The 20661-nt window shown below is 35.7% G+C and overlaps 1 protein-coding gene across 2 annotated transcripts in view; it reads left to right on the top strand.

Annotated features, from left to right (window-relative positions):
- The window catches only part of LOC138981018 (integrin beta-PS-like), a 67848-nt gene extending 51579 nt beyond the window's left edge, over nt 1–16269 (top strand). Inside the window, exons 20-23 of one of the 2 annotated variants that reach the window (XM_070353809.1) lie at nt 120–205; nt 474–501; nt 10558–10724; nt 12628–16269. In XM_070353809.1, the coding sequence (XP_070209910.1) occupies nt 120–205; nt 474–501; nt 10558–10724; nt 12628–12699 (353 nt within the window). In that variant the 3' untranslated portion in view covers nt 12700–16269. Of the gene's footprint in view, nt 1–119; nt 234–473; nt 502–10557; nt 10725–12627 lie in introns of both variants that reach the window. The other variant, XM_070353808.1, reaches the window with a different exon arrangement.
- The last annotated feature ends 4392 nt before the right edge of the window (nt 16270–20661 follow it).

Below are 20661 nucleotides of genomic sequence, written 5' to 3'. Positions count from 1 at the left end.
TTTCAAAGAAGTCAATGGGTTTTTTTCTTATGTATTTTCCTCAATTATTTGAAATCTAATTGGAAGCATTGTTATTGGGAGCAATTGATAAGTTATCTTGATTTGAATGATCTTTTCAGACCGTCCAGGGATTCGCAAGTGTCAGTTTAAGGATGACGATGACTGTCTCTTCTCCTTTACATACCAGTACATGCCCAATGGAGAGGTGGATATTGTCGTTCAACGTACAAAGTGTAAGTATCTTTACATACCAGTACATGCCCAATGGAGAGGTGGATATTGTCGTTCAACGTACAAAGTGTAAGTACCTTTACATACCAGTACATGCCCAATGGAGAGGTGGATATTGTCGTTCAACGTACAAAGTGTAAGTATCTTTACATACCAGTACATGCCCAATGGAGAGGTGGATATTGTCGTTCAACGTACAAAGTGTAAGTATCTTTACATACCAGTACATGCCCAATGGAGAGGTGGATATTGTCGTGCAACGTACAAAGTGTAAGTATCTTTACATACCAGTACATGCCCAATGGAGAGGTGGATATTGTCGTTCAACGTACAAAGTGTAAGTATCTTTGCTGAACCGTTTTGGGGACACTAATACCTGGAGATTGATGTTCAGCGTACATATTGTAAATGTAGGCATCATAGCGGAGTGATTTGAACCGTTTTGGGAACACTAATACCTGGAGATTGATGTTCAGCATACATATTGTAAATGTAGGCATCATAGCGGAGTGATTTGAACCGTTTTGGGATACATCATTAGCTTTTAGTATGATTTCATCAGAAGAATACAAGTGCATGACTCTAGGTGTTGCAGTAACTGTGAATATTTCAATCTTAGGTTTATCTAATGCTTCTGAATTCCACCGTTTGCAAGTCTTTGTTTATTTGTGTCTGTGTAAAACTGCTCAGAATTTTAAATAGGAGAATTTTTCCAGCATAGCCATGAGATCCCCAGTCTTGAACCTAACTGAACTAAACTGCATGTTATCCCGGTAGTCAGTAAGCTGTTTTTATATGTTATACTCTTACTTTCTCCCAAGCGCAAGACAAATTCTTCTATGAAAATTGAAGCCAATAAAATTTGAGTTGAGTTGAGTTGAGTTGAGCTATGGAAATGTAAGACTTGGGAAAATATAAGACTTGGAAATGAAAGACTTGGAAATATAAGACTTGGAAATGTAAGACTTGGAAATGTAAGACTTGGAAATGTAAGACTTGGAAATGTAAGACTTGGAAATGTAAATGTGAAATACATATGTAAAGAGTTGTTTGTTCATGTAAGATTATGTAAACCATCTTTTAACTCTTGAAAGATCCGTCCAGGCCTTTACATGAGACAGAGTATCATTCCACATATATAGACACATACGCAAAATGTGACATGGCTGCTTTCTGGGCAGAGTAGGAATGATCAATTAATGTTGTAACTTGAACCTGTGTCTATCTTCTACATTAATTGTGTAACTTGAACCTGTGTCTATCTTCTACATTAATTGTGTAACTTGAACCTGTGTCTATCTTCTACATTAATTGTGTAACTTGAACCTGTGTCTATCTTCTACATTAATTTTGTAACTTGAACCTGTGTCTATCTTCTAAATTCATTGTGTAACTTGAACCTGTGTCTATCTTCTACATTCATTGTGTAACTTGAACCTGTGTCTATCTTCTACATTCATTGTGTAACTTGAACCTGTGTCTATCTTCTACATTCATTGTGTAACTTGAACCTGTGTCTATCTTCTACATTCATTGTGTAACTTGAACCTGTGTCTATCTTCTACATTAATTGTGTAACTTGAACCTGTGTCTATCTTCTACATTCATTGTGTAACTTGAACCTGTGTCTATCTTCTACATTCATTGTGTAACTTGAACCTGTGTCTATCTTCTACATTAATTGTGTAACTTGAACCTGTGTCTATCTTCTACATTCATTGTGTAACTTGAACCTGTGTCTATCTTCTAAATTAATTGTGTAACTTGACCCTGTGTCTATCTTCTAAATTAATTGTGTAACTTGACCCTGTGTCTATCTTCTAAATTAATTGTGTAACTTGACCCTGTGTCTATCTTCTAAATTAATTGTGTAACTTGACCCTGTGTCTATCTTCTAAATTAATTGTGTAACTTGACCCTGTGTCTATCTTCTAAATTAATTGTGTAACTTGACCCTGTGTCTATCTTCTAAATTAATTGTGTAACTTGAACCTGTGTCTATCTTCTAAATTAATTGTGTAACTTGACCCTGTGTCTATCTTCTAAATTAATTGTGTAACTTGAACCTGTGTCTATCTTCTAAATTAATTGTGTAACTTGAACCTGTGTCGATCTTCTACATTAATTGTGTAACTTGAACCTGTGTCTATCTTCTACATTAATTGTGTAACTTGAACCTGTGTCTATCTTCTACATTAATTGTGTAACTTGAACCTGTGTCTATCTTCTACATTAATTGTGTAACTTGAACCTGTGTCTATCTTCTACATTCATTGTGTAACTTGAACCTGTGTCTATCTTCTACATTCATTGTGTAACTTGAACCTGTGTCTATCTTCTAAATTAATTGTGTAACTTGAACCTGTGTCTATCTTCTAAATTAATTGTGTAACTTGAACCTGTGTCTATCTTCTAAATTAATTGTGTAACTTGAACCTGTGTCGATCTTCTAAATTAATTGTGTAACTTGAACCTGTGTCGATCTTCTAAATTAATTGTGTAACTTGAACCTGTGTCTATCTTCTAAATTAATTGTGTAACTTGAACCTGTGTCGATCTTCTAAATTAATTGTGTAACTTGAACCTGTGTCGATCTTCTAAATTAATTGTGTAACTTGAACCTGTGTCTATCTTCTAAATTAATTGTGTAACTTGAACCTGTGTCGATCTTCTAAATTAATTGTGTAACTTGAACCTGTGTCTATCTTCTAAATTAATTGTGTAACTTGAACCTGTGTCTATCTTCTAAATTAATTGTGTAACTTGAACCTGTGTCTATCTTCTACATTAATTGTGTAACTTGAACCTGTGTCTATCTTCTAAATTAATTGTGTAACTTGAACCTGTGTCTATCTTCTAAATTAATTGTGTAACTTGAACCTGTGTCTATCTTCTAAATTAATTGTGTAACTTGAACCTGTGTCTATCTTCTAAATTAATTGTGTAACTTGAACCTGTGTCTATCTTCTAAATTAATTGTGTAACTTGAACCTGTGTCTATCTTCTAAATTAATTGTGTAACTTGAACCTGTGTCTATCTTCTAAATTAATTGTGTAACTTGAACCTGTGTCTATCTTCTAAATTAATTGTGTAACTTGAACCTGTGTCTATCTTCTAAATTAATTGTGTAACTTGAACCTGTGTCTATCTTCTAAATTAATTGTGTAACTTGAACCTGTGTCTATCTTCTAAATTAATTGTGTAACTTGAACCTGTGTCTATCTTCTAAATTAATTGTGTAACTTGAACCTGTGTCTATCTTCTAAATTAATTGTGTAACTTGAACCTGTGTCTATCTTCTACATTAATTGTGTAACTTGAACCTGTGTCTATCTTCTAAATTAATTGTGTAACTTGAACCTGTGTCTATCTTCTAAATTAATTGTGTAACTTGAACCTGTGTCTATCTTCTAAATTAATTGTGTAACTTGAACCTGTGTCTATCTTCTAAATTAATTGTGTAACTTGAACCTGTGTCTATCTTCTAAATTAATTGTGTAACTTGAACCTGTGTCTATCTTCTAAATTAATTGTGTAACTTGAACCTGTGTCTATCTTCTAAATTAATTGTGTAACTTGAACCTGTGTCTATCTTCTAAATTAATTGTGTAACTTGAACCTGTGTCTATCTTCTAAATTAATTGTGTAACTTGAACCTGTGTCTATCTTCTAAATTAATTGTGTAACTTGAACCTGTGTCTATCTTCTAAATTAATTGTGTAACTTGAACCTGTGTCTATCTTCTACATTAATTGTGTAACTTGAACCTGTGTCTATCTTCTAAATTAATTGTGTAACTTGAACCTGTGTCTATCTTCTAAATTAATTGTGTAACTTGAACCTGTGTCTATCTTCTAAATTAATTGTGTAACTTGAACCTGTGTCTATCTTCTAAATTAATTGTGTAACTTGAACCTGTGTCTATCTTCTAAATTAATTGTGTAACTTGAACCTGTGTCTATCTTCTAAATTAATTGTGTAACTTGAACCTGTGTCTATCTTCTAAATTAATTGTGTAACTTGAACCTGTGTCTATCTTCTAAATTAATTGTGTAACTTGAACCTGTGTCTATCTTCTAAATTAATTGTGTAACTTGAACCTGTGTCTATCTTCTAAATTAATTGTGTAACTTGAACCTGTGTCTATCTTCTAAATTAATTGTGTAACTTGAACCTGTGTCTATCTTCTAAATTAATTGTGTAACTTGAACCTGTGTCTATCTTCTAAATTAATTGTGTAACTTGAACCTGTGTCTATCTTCTAAATTAATTGTGTAACTTGAACCTGTGTCTATCTTCTAAATTAATTGTGTAACTTGAACCTGTGTCTATCTTCTAAATTAATTGTGTAACTTGAACCTGTGTCTATCTTCTAAATTAATTGTGTAACTTGAACCTGTGTCTATCTTCTAAATTAATTGTGTAACTTGAACCTGTGTCTATCTTCTAAATTAATTGTGTAACTTGAACCTGTGTCTATCTTCTAAATTAATTGTGTAACTTGAACCTGTGTCGATCTTCTAAATTAATTGTGTAACTTGAACCTGTGTCTATCTTCTAAATTAATTGTGTAACTTGAACCTGTGTCTATCTTCTAAATTAATTGTGTAACTTGAACCTGTGTCGATCTTCTAAATTAATTGTGTAACTTGAACCTGTGTCGATCTTCTAAATTAATTGTGTAACTTGAACCTGTGTCTATCTTCTAAATTAATTGTGTAACTTGAACCTGTGTCTATCTTCTAAATTAATTGTGTAACTTGAACCTGTGTCTATCTTCTAAATTAATTGTGTAACTTGAACCTGTGTCTATCTTCTAAATTAATTGTGTAACTTGAACCTGTGTCTATCTTCTAAATTAATTGTGTAACTTGAACCTGTGTCGATCTTCTAAATTAATTGTGTAACTTGAACCTGTGTCTATCTTCTAAATTAATTGTGTAACTTGAACCTGTGTCTATCTTCTAAATTAATTGTGTAACTTGAACCTGTGTCTATCTTCTAAATTAATTGTGTAACTTGAACCTGTGTCGATCTTCTAAATTAATTGTGTAACTTGAACCTGTGTCTATCTTCTAAATTAATTGTGTAACTTGAACCTGTGTCTATCTTCTAAATTAATTGTGTAACTTGAACCTGTGTCTATCTTCTAAATTAATTGTGTAACTTGAACCTGTGTCGATCTTCTAAATTAATTGTGTAACTTGAACCTGTGTCTATCTTCTAAATTAATTGTGTAACTTGAACCTGTGTCTATCTTCTAAATTAATTGTGTAACTTGAACCTGTGTCTATCTTCTAAATTAATTGTGTAACTTGAACCTGTGTCGATCTTCTAAATTAATTGTGTAACTTGAACCTGTGTCGATCTTCTAAATTAATTGTGTAACTTGAACCTGTGTCTATCTTCTAAATTAATTGTGTAACTTGAACCTGTGTCTATCTTCTAAATTAATTGTGTAACTTGAACCTGTGTCTATCTTCTAAATTAATTGTGTAACTTGAACCTGTGTCGATCTTCTAAATTAATTGTGTAACTTGAACCTGTGTCGATCTTCTAAATTAATTGTGTAACTTGAACCTGTGTCTATCTTCTAAATTAATTGTGTAACTTGAACCTGTGTCGATCTTCTAAATTAATTGTGTAACTTGAACCTGTGTCTATCTTCTAAATTAATTGTGTAACTTGAACCTGTGTCTATCTTCTAAATTAATTGTGTAACTTGAACCTGTGTCTATCTTCTAAATTAATTGTGTAACTTGAACCTGTGTCGATCTTCTAAATTAATTGTGTAACTTGAACCTGTGTCTATCTTCTAAATTAATTGTGTAACTTGAACCTGTGTCTATCTTCTAAATTAATTGTGTAACTTGAACCTGTGTCTATCTTCTAAATTAATTGTGTAACTTGAACCTGTGTCTATCTTCTAAATTAATTGTGTAACTTGAACCTGTGTCGATCTTCTAAATTAATTGTGTAACTTGAACCTGTGTCTATCTTCTAAATTAATTGTGTAACTTGAACCTGTGTCTATCTTCTAAATTAATTGTGTAACTTGAACCTGTGTCTATCTTCTAAATTAATTGTGTAACTTGAACCTGTGTCTATCTTCTAAATTAATTGTGTAACTTGAACCTGTGTCGATCTTCTAAATTAATTGTGTAACTTGAACCTGTGTCTATCTTCTAAATTAATTGTGTAACTTGAACCTGTGTCTATCTTCTAAATTAATTGTGTAACTTGAACCTGTGTCTATCTTCTAAATTAATTGTGTAACTTGAACCTGTGTCGATCTTCTAAATTAATTGTGTAACTTGAACCTGTGTCTATCTTCTAAATTAATTGTGTAACTTGAACCTGTGTCGATCTTCTAAATTAATTGTGTAACTTGAACCTGTGTCTATCTTCTAAATTAATTGTGTAACTTGAACCTGTGTCGATCTTCTAAATTAATTGTGTAACTTGAACCTGTGTCGATCTTCTAAATTAATTGTGTAACTTGAACCTGTGTCTATCTTCTAAATTAATTGTGTAACTTGAACCTGTGTCTATCTTCTACATTAATTGTGTAACTTGAACCTGTGTCTATCTTCTACATTAATTGTGTAACTTGAACCTGTGTCTATCTTCTACATTAATTGTGTAACTTGAACCTGTGTCTATCTTCTACATTAATTGTGTAACTTGAACCTGTGTCTATCTTCTACATTAATTGTGTAACTTGAACCTGTGTCTATCTTCTACATTAATTGTGTAACTTGAACCTGTGTCTATCTTCTACATTAATTGTGTAACTTGAACCTGTGTCTATCTTCTACATTAATTGTGTAACTTGAACCTGTGTCGATCTTCTAAATTAATTGTGTAACTTGAACCTGTGTCTATCTTCTAAATTAATTGTGTAACTTGAACCTGTGTCTATCTTCTAAATTAATTGTGTAACTTGAACCTGTGTCTATCTTCTAAATTAATTGTGTAACTTGAACCTGTGTCTATCTTCTAAATTAATTGTGTAACTTGAACCTGTGTCTATCTTCTAAATTAATTGTGTAACTTGAACCTGTGTCTATCTTCTACATTAATTGTGTAACTTGAACCTGTGTCTATCTTCTAAATTAATTGTGTAACTTGAACCTGTGTCTATCTTCTAAATTAATTGTGTAACTTGAACCTGTGTCTATCTTCTAAATTAATTGTGTAACTTGAACCTGTGTCTATCTTCTAAATTAATTGTGTAACTTGAACCTGTGTCTATCTTCTAAATTAATTGTGTAACTTGAACCTGTGTCTATCTTCTAAATTAATTGTGTAACTTGAACCTGTGTCTATCTTCTAAATTAATTGTGTAACTTGAACCTGTGTCTATCTTCTAAATTAATTGTGTAACTTGAACCTGTGTCTATCTTCTAAATTAATTGTGTAACTTGAACCTGTGTCTATCTTCTAAATTAATTGTGTAACTTGAACCTGTGTCTATCTTCTAAATTAATTGTGTAACTTGAACCTGTGTCTATCTTCTAAATTAATTGTGTAACTTGAACCTGTGTCTATCTTCTAAATTAATTGTGTAACTTGAACCTGTGTCTATCTTCTAAATTAATTGTGTAACTTGAACCTGTGTCGATCTTCTAAATTAATTGTGTAACTTGAACCTGTGTCGATCTTCTAAATTAATTGTGTAACTTGAACCTGTGTCTATCTTCTAAATTAATTGTGTAACTTGAACCTGTGTCTATCTTCTAAATTAATTGTGTAACTTGAACCTGTGTCTATCTTCTAAATTAATTGTGTAACTTGAACCTGTGTCGATCTTCTAAATTAATTGTGTAACTTGAACCTGTGTCGATCTTCTAAATTAATTGTGTAACTTGACCCTGTGTCGATCTTCTAAATTAATTGTGTAACTTGAACCTGTGTCGATCTTCTAAATTAATTGTGTAACTTGACCCTGTGTCGATCTTCTAAATTAATTGTGTAACTTGACCCTGTGTCGATCTTCTAAATTAATTGTGTAACTTGACCCTGTGTCTATCTTCTAAATTAATTGTGTAACTTGAACCTGTGTCGATCTTCTAAATTAATTGTGTAACTTGAACCTGTGTCGATCTTCTAAATTAATTGTGTAACTTGAACCTGTGTCGATCTTCTAAATTAATTGTGTAACTTGAACCTGTGTCGATCTTCTAAATTAATTGTGTAACTTGAACCTGTGTCGATCTTCTAAATTAATTGTGTAACTTGAACCTGTGTCGATCTTCTAAATTAATTGTGTAACTTGAACCTGTGTCGATCTTCTAAATTAATTGTGTAACTTGAACCTGTGTCGATCTTCTAAATTAATTGTGTAACTTGAACCTGTGTCGATCTTCTAAATTAATTGTGTAACTTGAACCTGTGTCGATCTTCTAAATTAATTGTGTAACTTGAACCTGTGTCGATCTTCTAAATTAATTGTGTAACTTGACCCTGTGTCGATCTTCTAAATTAATTGTGTAACTTGACCCTGTGTCGATCTTCTAAATTAATTGTGTAACTTGACCCTGTGTCTATCTTCTAAATTAATTGTGTAACTTGAACCTGTGTCGATCTTCTAAATTAATTGTGTAACTTGAACCTGTGTCGATCTTCTAAATTAATTGTGTAACTTGAACCTGTGTCGATCTTCTAAATTAATTGTGTAACTTGAACCTGTGTCGATCTTCTAAATTAATTGTGTAACTTGAACCTGTGTCGATCTTCTAAATTAATTGTGTAACTTGAACCTGTGTCGATCTTCTAAATTAATTGTGTAACTTGAACCTGTGTCTATCTTCTAAATTAATTGTGTAACTTGAACCTGTGTCGATCTTCTAAATTAATTGTGTAACTTGAACCTGTGTCGATCTTCTAAATTAATTGTGTAACTTGAACCTGTGTCTATCTTCTACATTAATTGTGTAACTTGAACCTGTGTCGATCTTCTACATTAATTGTGTAACTTGAACCTGTGTCGATCTTCTAAATTAATTGTGTAACTTGAACCTGTGTCGATCTTCTAAATTAATTGTGTAACTTGAACCTGTGTCTATCTTCTAAATTAATTGTGTAACTTGAACCTGTGTCTATCTTCTACATTAATTGTGTAACTTGAACCTGTGTCGATCTTCTAAATTAATTGTGTAACTTGAACCTGTGTCGATCTTCTAAATTAATTGTGTAACTTGAACCTGTGTCTATCTTCTACATTAATTGTGTAACTTGAACCTGTGTCTATCTTCTACATTAATTGTGTAACTTGAACCTGTGTCTATCTTCTACATTAATTGTGTAACTTGAACCTGTGTCTATCTTCTACATTAATTGTGTAACTTGAACCTGTGTCTATCTTCTACATTAATTGTGTAACTTGAACCTGTGTCTATCTTCTACATTAATTGTGTAACTTGAACCTGTGTCTATCTTCTACATTAATTGTGTAACTTGAACCTGTGTCTATCTTCTACATTAATTGTGTAACTTGAACCTGTGTCTATCTTCTAAATTAATTGTGTAACTTGAACCTGTGTCTATCTTCTAAATTAATTGTGTAACTTGAACCTGTGTCTATCTTCTAAATTAATTGTGTAACTTGAACCTGTGTCTATCTTCTAAATTAATTGTGTAACTTGAACCTGTGTCTATCTTCTAAATTAATTGTGTAACTTGAACCTGTGTCTATCTTCTAAATTAATTGTGTAACTTGAACCTGTGTCTATCTTCTACATTAATTGTGTAACTTGAACCTGTGTCTATCTTCTACATTAATTGTGTAACTTGAACCTGTGTCTATCTTCTACATTAATTGTGTAACTTGAACCTGTGTCTATCTTCTAAATGAAGTCAGGAAGTGGTCCCACTCTGCACAATAATCGGCCATGTTGATGTTTGGTATGTGTCCTAGGGGAAAATGGCTCTCATCCCGTGCATGGGTCGGATTCTTCCGGTATATTCCGGAAATCCGGATTCGTAATGTCTGTGGTGACGTTTTTTTGGTTGTTAATTATACAAATGCTTCAGCGTCTGGGGGCCCCCCCGCTCAGCCCCCCCCCCCCCCACTCAGCCCCCCCCCCCCCCCTGCTCAGCCCCTCCCCGCTCAGCCCCCCCCCCCCCCCCCCCCGCTCAGCCCCCCCCGCTCAGCCCCCCCCCGCTCAGCCCCCCCTTAACATTCTTCAGGATTCATGACATTTTTCAGTCTCACCCATGCCCATGTAAAAGTATCAAAACGCTGGACAAACCTGTGCGGGTTTACACGATTGTTTACCTGTGATGGAAAGTATCTTTATCATGACTGTTTCATTTATCCACAGCCTGCCCAGAGTCGGTGAACGTACTGGCCATCGTTGGAGGTGTTGTTGGCGGTATTGTGGCTGTGGGATTGGCACTCTTGCTCATCTGGAAACTGCTCACCTTCATCCACGACCGCAGAGAGTTCGCCAAGTTTGAGAACGAGCGACAGCACGCCAAGTGGGATACGGTGAGTCTCTTGCGAAAGAAATGTAGCGGTAGAAAATAGGGTATTCTCTTGATCAGATTGGCGGAAGGTAAACGCGATAGCCTAGTAGAAGGTTAATAATAATAATAATAATAATAATAATAACAAGAAGAGCAAACGCTCGATCGAGTCACTTTCGCAGTTCTGAATATTATATGAGGCATCAGATGGACAGGAAGAAATTGCTATTCACAACACAATGAGTCACGTTCACATAAAATTTGAGCCCGGTCACTTTTATAGTTTCCGAGAAAAGCCCAACGTTAAGTTGTGTGTTGCCGAACAGAAAAGGCTAGTTATCTCCCTTGTTTTTCTGATAACGTTCGTAAAAGGCTACAGATGTAAATACTTTGATGTAAAGAATAATCCTACAAAGTTTCAATCACATCCGATGAACTTTGTCAAAGATATAAAATGTCTAATTTTTCCTTTGACGCTGACCTGTGACCTTGAAAAAGGTCAAAGGTCAACGAAACCATCGTTAAAGTGTAGAGGTCATTGGAGGTCACGACTAAACAAAATATGAGCCCGATCGCTTTGATAGTTTCCGAGAAAAGTCATATACAAACATTCACAGCTAACACTCTCAACAATCATAACAACTTTATGGGAGAGGAGTATGTGCAGAAATGGAATGAAGAAGACAGGCCAGGTTGGTGTAATATTCTGTGAAAAAGAAAGTTTTCAACTGTTGTTTAAAAGAGCTGAGAGAGGTGCAGTGTCAGGTTCAGGTTCAGGGTTTGAAAGCCATTGCACCTGGTAGGATGAGGGTGGAGAATTTTCCCATCTCCCAGGTCAACTTCTGTGCAGACCTGCTAGTGGCTGACCCCTCTTTGGGTGTACACCCAAGCACAAGACCTAAGTACACATGGAAAAGATTCTGTCATCCATGTCAGAGTTTGTTGGGATATAAAAACATGAAAATGTTCCGCATGCACCCCTTGAAAACAGAATATGACTGCCTAAATGGTGGGGGGAAAAGAGCCATACAGGTTAAAGCCCACTCATGCGAAAAGTGTGTGCGCAGCAGTTGCAGTCCATGAACGCAGAAGAAGAACATTGGTGGAAGTGGTAGATGAACATTGGTGGAAGTGGTAGATGAACATTGGTGGAAGTGGTAGATGAACATTGGTGGAAGTGGTAGATGAACATTGGTGGAAGTGGTAGATGAACATTGGTGGAAGTGGTAGATGAACATTGGTGGAAGTGGTAGATGAACATTGGTGGAAGTGGTAGATGAACATTGGTGGAAGTGGTAGAAGAACATTGGTGGAAGTGGTAGATGAACATTGGTGGAAGTGGTAGATGAACATTGGTGGAAGTGGTAGATGAACATTGGTGGAAGTGGTAGATGAACATTGGTGGAAGTGGTAGATGAACACTGGTGGAAGTGGTAGATGAACACTGGTGGAAGTGGTAGATGAACACTGGTGGAAGTGGTAGATGAACATTGGTGGAAGTGGTAGATGAACATTGGTGGAAGTGGTAGATGAACATTGGTGGAAGTGGTAGATGAACATTGGTGGAAGTGGTAGATGAACAGATAATGAAGGACAAAACGTGCTTACGATAAAATCAAAATAAATGCTTTTTCAAGATGCATCATTTTCTTTTTTGCTTTCTTTAATTTGTTCTTGTTATCAATTGTTCATATGACTTTGTAGTGGTGGGTTGATTGATAGAAATAAGTTGCTTGATGTATCAATGTTTGGTCATGAACAAAATCACATTTTATAGCTGGCTTGATTGGCCTGTTGCAAACTATAAATTTTGTCCGACCAAATAAGAATTTTCTTATTTTTGTTGTATTTAGTGTTTTCTGTTATTCTGTGAAAAATGTTCTAACTAGATTTTTGTTATCTTGAGCTCTTTTGTGTAATTTTAGGGCGGCAACCCCATCTACAAACAGGCCACCTCCACCTTCACGAACCCCACCTACTCTGGCAAGCAAGGCTAGAGACCACCCCTCCTGTCACCAAGAGCGTTAGAAGAGAAACAAATCTTGCAGCAACATCGTTATCGTTTCATCACCGTCCAGTTGCTGTCTCTTCCTTGACACCTAGCAACACCCAGATGAAAGAGAAGACTTGATGTGACATCAAGTTCAAAGTTGAAAACAAGTTGTCTGAAAAGAGACGATTTGTTATTTGTTAAAACTCCCTGAGAATTGTGATGTGACACCAAGTTAAATGTTGAAACTAAGTGGTATAAAAAGAGACGGTAGAAATCCAAGGCAAATGGGCTTATTGTGTTGATATAAAAGATATAAGTTTGAATATTAGAAGATGACTATCAATAAAATATGATTGAACATTTTGAGGGGAAATGAGTTCTATAGATAATGATCCACAGAGAGAGGACCTTTGAATGAGTAACAAATGGTAAGGCTGATGGCTTTTGATCCTGCTCAACAAGAAAATGAGCTTGAGTGAATTTTAGCATTGCACTGGGAGAGAAGAAAAAGTTTAAGAATATGACTTGGAAAAGGACTAAGTCTAACAATGTTGTGCAGAATTCTTTACTTCAGTTTGCTCTCAGTTTCAGGTTTGCAAAGATGTGCCAAAGATTAGGGGTGTATTTTAAAGACATACTTAACTTTTATGCCGGTAATAGAGGAGAACAACATTTGAACAGTAAACATGTCCTAAAAATAAAGGCATTGTTTGAGAATATCTTTTTTTTCTCACTTTTTTTCTCTACATTTTCATTGAAGTTTCTTGGAGACACAGTGTTTCAGGTGTATGTCTTTTCTGTTCTAGAGGACATGATCTTACGAAATCTCTGCTGAATATGATAATACTCATTAGCTTTTACGTCAGATTTTGTCTATTTTTTTTATTGCCATTGCAAAGGCAATCTGCAGAGGCTAATAAGAGGTGATGTTTACTTCAGGATGTAATGTCACTACTGAAAGATATTGCCGTGTCACAACTCCCGTCGCGATATAACCTTCGTGGTTGAAAACGACGTTAAACACCAAATAAAGAAAGAAAGAAAGTGTCACAACTGCGACTAGAATAGCAAGATATAAGAGAGTTGTGTAGGACATGAGGATGTGTGTGTGTGTGTGTGTGTGTGTGTGTGTGTGTGTGTGTGTGTGGGTGCGTGTGTGTGTGTGTGTGTTTGTGCATGAGAGAGAGAGAGTGAGAGATGAACACAATGTTTTGCACACTTTAGCGAGAGGGACAAGAACAGCATTCTGGCTGGTCAATTTTGAAAACGGATGATAGATTGCAAGAAAGTTTGATTTTAATTTGAAGGGAGTAGCCTGTAGAGATTTGGTTGCTTTGTTCAACTTGTACCCAGCATATAGATAACAAACCATGATGTGCATTTGATGTGTAGGTTGGAAAGCATGACTTGCGTTTGAGTTGTCGGCAGTGTATAGTGTTCACAGAGTAATTATGCTTGTGTAAGTGTGTGTAGCAGCCTAGTGACCAGTTATACATGTGCCTTAAAAGGTGTCCGAAAATCCCCACCATCATATGGCCTTTTTGCCAAAACCCTTATCCCGTGGCCAGGCCAGGAGTTTCTGTCCAGGTTTAAATCCCATGAATTTATTTTGTCACAACTTTCTGCCAGTTCTTTTTTGTCAACGTGTAAAATTCTTACAATATTATGGACTTTTTTCCCTTTAATCTGATAGAAAACAGCATTATTTGACTCCCTTTTATATGGGTAATTCCTGGAATGAATCTCAACAAAGTTGATTTTTGTTCTCCTTTTTCATATGTTTTACCTTTGGCATGTTATGTGTTCAAATGGAAAATTTGAAATAGCTTACAACAAAGTCAATTTGTTTTAATATTTTATTTGTTTAAATGAAACATTTTGAAACAACTTGCACCAATGTCAATTTGAAGTGTCAGTGCTAACGCACAATGAAATCTTAATTTATGTTGTACTTCCAGTCGGAGCATTGAACCCACTTCAGGCTGTGATTTAAGACCAGCGGTTTGAAAGCTCTTTGAATACGTGACCTCATTTTGCTGGTCTTGATTTTGGAGTATGCCTAATTTATTTGTATAACCAGTTAATACAGATTAAAGCACTGTACTCCACAGATGTACAGAGTAGTATGTGTTCTAAGAAAGTATGATCTGCTACTGTAAGCGATGTGTATGGTGTTCTATGTTTCATATTCTTTTGTGTTTTACTGCTGTTTCAATCGTGTAGACCTATTGTGCTTGGTTATTTAATACGAGAGATATCTGAATTTAATGCTTTTCGTTTTGCAGAGACGTAATTATCAGTACCTACTATTATTATGCAGACAGTTGCATTTATGTGATTGAAGTTTGTTTTCTTTGCAAGAACTGTTTTTATGTAACTGCTAAGACGTACATTTGTTCCTGTAAATTGATTGACCAATGGTTTTTCAACCTCTTTCAAAAATTCTTCTCGGCAAGATCTGAAATTATATTAGAGGTACGCATCCATTGTAAATGAAAATGATCTCTTTTTAATTGTCCCAGAATCCTCTCCATTTTACAAAAATCAAGCACAACCAATTACTTTCTGTAAACAACCCAATTACAAGTTATAAGAGTACATGTAATAACTCCAATATGAATGTATGAAATTACCAATGATTTTGTAGACCGATATGTTGTGTGATACAGTATATATTGTTAAAAACAAAAGCTGCTATAAAAAAATTATGTGCAACTCAGCAGCAGCTTTAAATCTTCGGTTTTCAACAAATGTGAGTAATGATGTTTCAGTTTACAAAGTGAGATTTGATGTACTAGCCAGATTGTGTGACTGAATACAGTTCTGAGCAGTATACTTGTACAAAGATTACATGCTGAAAACAAAAAAGTTTCAAGTTTCAAATGTAATAACTTTACCAATTTTCAGCCCTGTAAAGTAAGCATTTGTCAACATGTTTAAGGGATTCTTAAATCCATCAAGAATAATAAAAAAACTGTGCATTTATGGTACGAATTATGTGTGCAGTAAATCCATCAAGAACGAGTGAAACCTATACACACCCCTATACCGGGGGTGTAATGATTACAAATCTGTGAGCGCATGCATTTATGGTACATGTACAATCGTATGTGCCGTTTAGTAAATCCATCAACAATGATTACAAATCTCGGGGCGCATTAATGGTACATGTGCCGTTTAGTAAATCCATCAAGAATGATTACAAATCTGTGCTTTATGGTACATGTGCCGTTTAGTAAATCCATCAACAATGATTACAAATCTGTGCTTTATGGTACAATGTGTGCATGCTGGCTGTTCCTGTAGTTGTAGAATATTCCTTCTGGCCCCTCCCCAACTGCTACTGTCCATGATGTTGTGATTGTGCATGTGTGCACGTATGCTTTCTGTTTTGCGTGTAGTCAGGGTGCTTTGATGTTGGTTTTCTAGTCAAATGTGTAGCTTTTTATTTTAGTAATGGACCTTGCTACTTTTGTTCTTTTCTCAAGTTTATCTGCGGCAATGCTTCCAATGTTCTTTTACAATGTATGAAAGCTTTTAACAGTTCAGATATTAAAATCATACTTTTTTTTAACAGGTGACTTTGTTTTTATTTTTTAGTGTGTCTGTGAGGTATGTACTGGTTGTGTTGTGTGTATGTACTGGATCTGACTTCTTAGCACATGCAATGACAGTCATACAAGAACAGAGGTTGATGAGTGAGATAAAAAGGCAATTTATGTTATATCAAAAGTTTTTATTTCAGTATTTCATTACATTTCTTTGAATTACACAGAGTACATAGTCAGCACATGTAAAGCAGTAAAGTTAAATGTTATGGCAATAATAATTGTGTTAAGAATCCACACTCCTGTGGTTTTAGCCCCCCCCACCCCCCCCCCCCCCCTCCCACCCCAATCATACTTCAGGGTTATTTATACTTCTCTTATTTGTTTACATTATTTTTTCTCTTAAGCTAAACTTGGGCAATTTTCACTTTAGAAATATCTGTTGCAAGCCACTTAAGTATCTTTTACAAACCGTTCAGTTATGTAATTCATTAACATATAAAAGTAAGGCAATTATTTTCACATAAATGCAAGAACTGTACAATTTTCATTATGCATTGCATTCAATATTTTATCACACAAAGGGATAGTTTACAAAGTCGAGAAACAAAAATCGTTGAAAATACGACATTAACGGAATTTAAGTCTTCTTTTAAAAGAGCTTGTCATGATAGTGGAATGTAACAATTCAAATAAATCATCTTCACAAATAGGAAAGCAAGTACTGTTAGCAAAGGTTCATCCAGAAAATCACAACCTTCATGTATCACCCACACTTTTATGGACAATTATTATGTCATTCTTTCTTTCTTTATTTGGTATTTAACGTCGTTTTCAACCGTTCAAGGTTATATCGCGACGGGGAAAGGGGGGAGATGGGATAGAGCCACTTGTTAATTGTTTCTTGTTCACAAAAGCACTAATCAAAAAATTGCTCCAGGGGCTTGCAACGTAGTACAATATATGACCTTACTGGGAGAATGCAAGTTTCCAGTACAAAGGACTTCTTACATACTGCTTGACTAAAATCTTTACAAACATTGACTATATTCTATACAAGAAACACTTAACAAGGGTAAAAGGAGAAACAGAATCCGTCAGTCGCCTCTTACGACATGCTGGGGAGCATCGGGTAAATTCTTCCCCCTAACCCGCGGGGGGAATTATTATGTCAATGGACACTCTTTCCACATGGAAATTATGGTTTTGATTTGAGGTACCATCCTTCCAGTGTTACGGAACAGACGTACACCAACACAGCGTTCAGAATTTGACATGAAACAAGATCATCCCTCCACTTTGACATTTACACAAAATCAAGATCCTAACTGCCTCCTGTGCAGTGTGGGATGTTTGTGGTGAAATAATTTCACACTGGTATGAGTTACAAAATTAGTTGACACAAAAATTCTCACGCTGCACAAAAGCAGTCAGTCGGTTGATAGTTGGTATGTGTCAAAGTGGAGATGGTCTTATCCCATGTCAAAGTGGAGGGATGCATTACTTATCCCATGTCAAAGTGGAGGGATGGTCTTATCCCATGTCAAAGTGGAGGGATGCATTTCTTATCCCATGTCAAAGTGGAGGGATGCATTTCTTATCCCATGTCAAAGTGGAGGGATGGTCTTATCCCATGTCAAAGTGGAGGGATGGTCTTATCCCATGTCAAAGTGGAGGGATGCATTTCTTATCCCATGTCAAAGTGGAGGGATGGTCTTATCCCATGTCAAAGTGGAGGGATGGTCTTATCCCATGTCAAAGTGGAGGGATGGTCTTATCCCATGTCAAAGTGGAGATGGTCTTATCACATGTCAAAGTGGAGGGATGCATTACTTATCCCATGTCAAAGTGGAGGGATGGTCTTATCCCATGTCAAAGTGGAGATGGTCTTATCCCATGTCAAAGTGGAGGGATGCATTACTTATCCCATGTCAAAGCCTGAACAGATCTGAGATGGTGAGCTGAATCGGTTACACAGGAAGGACTAAATATGTTTCACTGGTATTGTTGACGCCTATTACAAATGCACTGCCTTTCACACAATGAAATGAAGCATCTGAAAACATTGCAAAAGGTATATCTCCTGAAATACACACACAATCAGCTACACAAGCACATACATAATTTGTACCCAAAGCAGCTGCAAACAGCATTTAGTTAAAAATGAAAAATAAAAATCAATTAAAAAAAATCTACAACTTGGCATTCTTGCAACAATAGCACAAAAGCAACTTGAAGTAAGACTAAAAGAAAAGGAAGAAAGAAAGCAGCCATAAAGGCACTCTCTATGTCCCTGCCTTGTGGGATAATATTGACCTTCACATTTCATAAAGCAGCCATAAAGGCACTCTCTATGTCCCTGCCTTGTGGGATAATATTGACCTTCACATTTCATAAAGCAGCCATAAAGGCACTCTTTATGTCCCTGCCTTGTGGGATAATTGACCTTCACATTTCATAAAGCAGCCATAAAGGCACTCTTTATGTCCCTGCCTTGTGGGATAATTGACCTTCACATTTCATAAAGCAGCCATCTCTGTGCATGTACCCTGCTCTTGTTCAGAAGCAAGTGGGTGGTGGACAGAAAAAAAACCTAAGGAGAGAAGGCAAAAAAACAAGAAGCAAAACTACAACATGTTGTGTGATACATCCTTTTCCAACATATTGTGTGATAGTCATAGATCCTTTTCCAACATGACAGAATGTGGATTCAAAACAAAAAGCATGTCCTAAATGATGAGGGGAAGGAGCAAAAACAGATTCATCCGACCCTTTGGCATACTAGAATCATTCAAACAAATCTCTGCACAACTTCTGTATGAGCACAGTATGCATTCCATCCAAAGCAGTTCTTTTGTGATTACATGCTCATTAAGGAAGGGTCAGTTTGAGGTAATAGGATCAGTGAATTTATTTAAACTGATGCAGAAAGCTACATATTAATTGAAACATACAGACACACACACACACACACGCCAATGTGACAAAAACGCCACAGCTATATGTAATACTAATAGCACCAGGAGTACTGTCTACATCCACAAAGACTATAGAGCTACAAACTACAAACCTCTTCACAGTGACAAGTTCAGCGCATGATCAACTTCAAAGGTACAAGCCTTCCCATGGCACTAGCTGTCTCAGTTGAGTTTTTCAGAATCATTTAGGCTGGCATTTACCAGTTTCAAGCACGACACCATCAATAAATGCAATCAAATTAAAATGAGCTCCTCTGTCGGAGTAATAAACACTCATGGCTGCATGCATACGTTGGCGATATCTTAGTGGTTATAAGGCCACAGCCATGCACAGCCATGCTACTCTGTCAGAGACTAGCTGAGGTGCACATTTGACAGCCATGCAAGCACGTTCAGCAGCTAAGTCTGTTACAATCAACGACAACAAAGCTGTTTTTGATGTGCCTGGTGCCTGTGTGTCCTCCATCGCTCACACCATTCAGTATAATATCTCCCTTAATTAGCACATTGTTTTAATGCAGTTTTGCGTCAGGAAAAGCAATTTACAGTGAATGTCTTACAGAACAATAGCTTTATGACACCTAGAAAATTTTGAAAAAAATTCATGTGATTGAAACACTTAGTTATCCATGAGCCTGAAATTTTCCCCAGCTAGCACCCCATTATACACATGACAAAACAATGACCAAATAAAGGCTTCTCTTCACATCCGCATAGTGCATTTTGATGATGCAGAGATATTTTTAAAAAATGCCCATTGATCCAACCTCCACACACACACACACACACAAAGTAAAGGAGCAGCTGGAGTAATAACCTTGGACCATGACATACATGCAGATGTGCAGTGAGAAAAAGTCGAGTACATGTACTATGGCAATTATCACCTTGAGCAAAGTGTATTTCATCGACAACTTCAAAGCCTTCAAAACGATAGTTACAAACCCTTAGTGGGTAATTGTAGATAAAAAACCGATAATCATAGGCCTACCTCCATTCGTTATAATTGATACAATTGTTATACCTGATAGATACCAAGTACTTTTCTTAAACTGAGCTGTACTTGCTGTTTGTTTGGTGTCTGATTTGAATTTAAATCAAGTAAAAACATGAATAATGCTATTGTATATTATTTCTTTCTGTTTTGCTTTTTAACACAAATATTAAGAGATTACCATTATAAGTGAGCACATGTACCCGAGTGCACAAAGCACTAGAATCACCTTTGGAGGCAATATAGCGAGCCAAACAGCGTATAGAGATTTTGTTAGAGCCAACGTGATTAATAGCCCAACAAAAAGTGCTATGGCTTCCCCAAAACATACACGGGGACCGCAGCAGCCAGACCCCATCACAAACACAACTCTACAGGCGTCTAGCTGGCCACGTAGAAGAAACGTTGAGCTACAATAAATAGCTTGCGCTCTTCACCAAATAGAT

The sequence above is a fragment of the Littorina saxatilis genome, linkage group LG12 (genome assembly GCF_037325665.1).
Source record: "Littorina saxatilis isolate snail1 linkage group LG12, US_GU_Lsax_2.0, whole genome shotgun sequence".
NCBI classification, from domain to species: Eukaryota; Metazoa; Mollusca; class Gastropoda; order Littorinimorpha; family Littorinidae; genus Littorina; species Littorina saxatilis.
The sequence above is the reverse complement of the archived record's forward strand: the minus strand, read 5'-3'. Positions and strand labels throughout refer to the sequence as shown.